Below are 5,879 nucleotides of genomic sequence, written 5' to 3' on the forward strand. Positions count from 1 at the left end.
GCAAAATTTTCTTTAGTAATAAATTTTTCTAAACTAGAAGTGGGGGTGAGCATGAATAAAAGGTAGAACCGGAATCAGCCCTATTAGAGTCTGGTCCTGATTCCTATATTGTTGGAACCAAGGTCTGGGTACCTGAGTAAGAATCAAAGCTAAATTATAATTTTTGTAAACTATTAATGAGTGTATTTATAAATTTTTTAGGGGTGTATTTGTTATTTTTTTAAAAATAGGAGATAATTAAAATCTACTTGGATACCCAGAACCTCTGTTTTAGGTTTCGGTTTTAGATTTTTAAGAATTAGAATCGATCAATTCTAAATCTTAGGAATCAGATGATTTCGATTTCGATTCTAATTCCTTCCAAAAATAAAAAAAAATAAAAAAAAAATTACCTCTCCTAACTAGAAGAATTCCTGTGGGCCAAAGGTCATCTAGGCAATGATAACCTAATTAAAGGCAAGGGTCTTGTGTGTGTTTGTATGTATATATATATATATATATATATATCTCTCTCTCTTTTAGGTAGAGAAAGAAGGACAGAAGGTTTGTTGGAGTTGAGGGATTGTAAAAAATTCAGCAACTACTTTATTTTGAGGTTTGTATTTGCTCAACAGAAATTTATTAAGCATAAATTTTCTGTGGGTTACTGAAGATGTTAACCAACGCGAATATTATCAACACCCACTTATTAAAATTAAACAAAGAGCAGAAACTTATATTAATATCTCAACCAGTAAAGATAACGCGGGAGTCTAGGCTCCATGACTGCAACAATTGGGAACTTTCTTATTGTTGCCAATCCATAAACTTCCTCCATGCTAATATCTTCTGCATTCATATTGCCTGGTAGCTTCCAGTTAAACCCATGTAACATATTAGCTAAGCTAGACTGCATCATCTTCAGTCCGAGTGTATAGCCGGGGCACATCCTCCGCCCGGATCCAAATGGGAACAGCTCAAAGCTTTGGCCAATAATGTCAATTGTTTTGCCTAAGAATCTCTCAGGCCAAAACTCTTCATGTGCATCCCATACTGAAGGATCTCTGCCTAAGCTCCAAGTGTTTATAAATACTCTAGTGCCTTTGCGAATGTTGTAACCAGCGACCTTGAAATCTTCAAGGGCCAAGTGTGGGGCTAGCAGGACAGCCACAGGATGTTTCCTCAGAGTTTCTTTCATAATTGCATCAATATAAGGAAGTTGTGGCATGTCTTTCTCTTCAACCCATCTTTCTCTGCCAATTACTCTATCAAGTTCTTCTGTTGCCTTCTTTATAAGATGTGGTTGTTTCACGAGTTCAGACATAGCCCATTCCAAGGCAGTAGCTGCGGTATCCGTGGCTCCAAATATGAGATCCTGGTCATGCATAAATGATTTAATGTGACATCTATTTCCATATATAAACAATCAGTATATCATTTTAATTGAGTTTATATAAATTGGTAACCCTATATTAATTTCAAAGATTGAAAGAAAATATATCTACCTGTGTCATGCCCTTAACTCTATCACACGTTAGCTTATTATCAAGGTCGGTATCATCATCAGCCAGCTGCAATAGTAAATCCACCATGTCTTTTGGCACAAAATTATCCCCCAGTGCTTCCCTGTTAGCTTTGTGTTCATCAAATATGTGCTCATAAAATCGATCAAGTTTTTTCTTTAAGGCCTTCATTCGCTTCACATATCCTTGCAGGTCCAAGATATCCAGCCACGGAATCCAATCCCCAATATTCAGCACTCCACTGAGCAAGAACAACTCATCTAACATCTCTTGAAACTCTTTAAGTGTCACAACCGATGTTTCAGATTTTGAGCCTTCTGACTCACTAAAGTACTTCTTACCCAACACAATTCTGCTTATAATGCTGAGGGTATAGCGTGAGAGATGATCTTTAAGCACAGTTGGCTTCCCCGAACAGGCATACAGGCAAGACATGAAGTCTCGTATTTCTTCAACACGAATGTACTTGTAAGACTCGAGTCGTTTTGAACTAAATAGCTCTGTGAGGTAAATTTTACGGCCATGGCGCCAATATGGTCCATAAGGAGCCCACAAAATATCTGAATTGTTAAAAGCTATGAACTTGCCTGCTGCAGTTTGAGGTCTCGAAGCAAAGATATGATCATGTGTCTTGAGAAAAAGCTTAGCCATTTCTGGAGAAGAGGCAACAATAACAGGGAAAGAGCCAATCTTGAGTTGCATTATTTCTCCATATTTTTGGGATAGTTTGTGAAAAGATTGGTGAGGGAGTGAACCGATGAGATGAAGGTTGCCAATAATAGGCCATGGTTTAGGACCTGGTGGAAATTTTCGTGGATGGCCCCACGAAGATGAGATTTTTTTCAGGAAGGCTATGGCAGCTGTCCATGCCAGGCCTAAGATAACCCAAGAAAGAGCTTCCATTGTGTCCATTGTGTAAGTGTTGTGATGATGAAGAAGATACTTTTAAGTGGTTTATATAGCTGATTTTTTTTTTTTGAAACTTTATATATATGTTGTGTAAAGATTCTTCTAGTAGAGCAAAAATTCAGAACAAAAGTTGTGAGAAAATTTCACTTCAATTTCTTAACTCAAAAACTTCACAGTGGAAATGAGTTACAGAGATGTTTATATAGTACAATGCCTGTCCAAGTTGGCGATCCTTGTGATTATCTAAGCTGAGCCGTAGGATGTGCTTTATTTTAGCTACAGTATCAGACTATCAGTTATATAATGAGCTACAGTACTGATATGTAGTGATACAAATAAGTTACATATATGTAAATATTCATAATCTGAATCCGGTGAACAGGGATACAAGCCCATATATTATTAATTCAATCTTATTCTAATACGACAACATAATGGTCAATTTATCATGTGGTACCCTGACACAATCAACTAATATAATGATATATATTCAATTTAAAATGTATTTTACTTAAACACGTGTTGTGGCCGACATTAGTTTATGGATATATTATAAATATTCATTTACCATTGCAGAATCACCGAAAATGCATCATACGTATTGATGACAGGCCAGCACATTATATTTTCGTTTTCTACAATTCAATCACATGGTATAAAAATATATGTTGACCACCGGCCAGTCACATTCATTTGACTATAAAAAAAAAAAAAAAAAAAAAATCAATTCTTTTTGTTATTCTTTTTCTTAAAAAGAAAAAAAAAAATAATAATCTAATCCTTATGTTTTTGTTCCACGAGGAGTCTAAGAATAACTTTTTTTGTTAAACTAGAAAATTCATCCTAATACTTGAGAATTGGTTGAGGATTTTAACTAGGAACATAAAATATTTACAGTTGTCAGTTGCGTCACAAATTTCAGTTTCAAGGAAATCTCACAGCTTAGCTCTCCGAAGGAACCCAGGGGAAAATTGATTGTTGTTGCGATTTTTTCTCTTATCTACAAAATAAACTAAGATCGGGGGAACGGATACACTAACGCTTAAGTCAAAATTTTATTCTCTTCTATTAATCAAGTTGAACAACTGCCGATTCCATACCTATTGACTGAATAATCAAGCCGTTTTCTCCTCTTCGTCTAAGATCCTTGGAAAGGATATATATCTTAGTACTGGTTTTTATTTTTGTTTACATCTTTGACTCATTTTTCAATATGTTCTTGACTTCTTGTAGTTATAACTTTATAAGGTCTGTAAATTTGCCTCACCCCAGAGTATTATCAGTTATTTAGTTGGCTATAAGCCTTTTTATCACCACCATTAGTCATGGTTTGTCTTACAAATAAAAAGTTGCTCTTACGAAAATATGTTTTATTGATTTACATTTATAATTTATTCATCGGCTCTGAAAGAGCGCGATCACAATCCCGGAAAGCAACACTAATTGCTCTTAATGAGCTTGAGAATCAACTAAAACCACAAAAACAATGTTGTAAATATCGCAACCTATTGATAATACCTTTACAACATCTCACTATTGGACTGGTTTCAAATTTCATTCCAATGCCGCTGGAGAAATTTCTTTGACGATACACGGGCTACTCCCATTGTTTCGAATGGAGCTTTTTTATTATTATTAGTAGTAGTAAACATGAATAAAGAAACAGTATATAGGTTCTAGAGAGCATAAAGAAGAATCGGGAAGAAAAAGTTTCATTCAGTCACGTCTTCTATTTTTACAACTAATGTCTTTATCTTAAATAACTAATCCCTATGACCAATTCACTAACCTGCTTCTATTATTTACAACTCATTTACATCATTCAATATGTAATACTTTATATTGAGATAAGGCTCGAGCGTCAAATACAGATAACTCTCTTTCTTCTATTTAATTACATTGTGCAAATATTTATTAACACTTATCCAGTTGAGAGTTTGGGTGGTTAGCTAAAGCTGGAGAGAGGAGGTACTAGACAATTGCTGAAATATGAGGAGATGTGAGATATGTTATTTTATTCATGATATTTTTATAATAAAAAACGCCACTTTGTCCTTATATATGGAGAATCTAACGAAGGGTTGATAATCGACAATTGTTGGAGAATCCCCAAGCTACCAAACCATAAACGATTTCACACTGTTCTCTGAATCGTTGTTCTGTTGATTTTGCTTTGGTATTAATTTTAAATTTTTCCAACCAGTTACTGTATGAAGCCTAACCTTAATGCTAAAAGTTATATATAGTCATTATTCCCATTATTCAATCATCCAGACATAAATTTAGAAACTAATAGAAATCTTTTACAACTACTTTACCGAGTAAAAAATACTTTTATAATTGCTCGCTTCAATCTAAAATAACATTAATATTTAATACCATATGTTGTATGTGATTTTTTCACCAAACTCGAAGAAGTCAGAGTTTTGCGAGGTTATAGCCCGACTCAGAATCAGTTCGGCTCAAACGATTGTCCAACCCAGCATAAGCTAGTCGCAACCAATCTCGACAATTGTTCAAACAACTCACAAATACTCTCAGATCCCGAATATCTTAGAAGAGATTAGATCGACAGCAATCATGGTACAATCTCAACGCTTAATCACAAGAATATCGTGGTTGCATTTCAATCATAATTGTAATCTATTTATTTTCGCTCTTTCCTTTGTACCAAACTTGTATATAAACCCCTTCCAAAGATTGGAAAAGGGGTTAGCAAATTGTTATAGGAATACTCTTGTAAGCTCTCACAACAAATACAAAGAACATTGGGCGTAGGCTCAAGATTATAACTTGCCGAACCACTTTAAAACTCTCTTGTGTCATTTTCTTTACTGTTTTACATTCATACATTGTTGGTTATCCTTAATTACGCACACATTAGTTCCGATTCTGTCAAGGTCAATCGGATCAGTCTAGTTGGTGCGAATCTCGTATCAATATTTTGGCACTAGAAGGAGGGCCTCCACCTACTTTCAAAATATCCGGCAAACAATCTCAGTGACCCAATCACTCAAGGCCTATAATGGTTCATACCAGATCGAAAACCACCACTGGAAACCACCCACCAGGAGGTGCATCGGGCGTCAATCACCAGTGCATCAGATCACGAATCAGTAGGGGGTAGGGGCGTCAAATCCATAGAATGGGCAACTGGTGGAGATGATCAGAACAATGGTTACACAGGCGATGCAACAGAATGTGGCTGAGTTAAGAAATCAATAGCCGGCCCCCTAAGACCTTGACCAACCACGCTTCACGGATGCTACCCTGACAGGTCGGAACTCAGCCGACGACCAATCTAGTTCATTGGCACCAAGGAGCGATCGACATCCTCGACATCATAGGGTACATTCCGTTCATGAACGTGAGTCCCATAGGCAAACTAACCCCGGGAGGCTACTAGGAAAACAACCCATGGAGGAGAATGATAGCAATGGTCGCCTAAGGGATACTCGACCTATTCGA

The 5,879-nt window shown here is 36.1% G+C and overlaps 1 protein-coding gene across 1 annotated transcript; it reads right to left on the reverse strand.

Annotated features, from left to right (window-relative positions):
* Positions 1-592: 592 nt before the first annotated feature.
* On the reverse strand, positions 593-2,405 carry LOC116132568 (trimethyltridecatetraene synthase-like). The gene is made up of 2 exons (XM_031418232.1): positions 1,485-2,405; positions 593-1,354 (listed from the first exon to the last, which is right to left on the reverse strand). The coding sequence occupies exons 1-2, from the start codon at positions 2,403-2,405 to the stop codon at positions 719-721; spliced, it is 1,557 nt and encodes a 518-aa protein (XP_031274092.1). The 3' UTR covers positions 593-718.
* Positions 2,406-5,879: the final 3,474 nt, after the last annotated feature.

Source organism: Pistacia vera, unplaced genomic scaffold (assembly GCF_008641045.1).
Source record: "Pistacia vera cultivar Batoury unplaced genomic scaffold, PisVer_v2 Contig255, whole genome shotgun sequence".
Lineage (NCBI taxonomy): Eukaryota > Viridiplantae > Streptophyta > Magnoliopsida > Sapindales > Anacardiaceae > Pistacia > Pistacia vera.

Excerpts from the sequence above, each read along its gene's own strand:
- LOC116132568 (XM_031418232.1), bottom strand. The coding sequence starts at position 2,405 with ATGGAAGCTCTTTCTTGGGTTATCTTAGGCCTGGCATGGACAGCTGCC. Across the intron at positions 1,355-1,484 it reads GAGTTAAGGGCATGACACAG|GATCTCATATTTGGAGCCAC; the intron begins GTAGATATATTT and ends ATGCATGACCAG.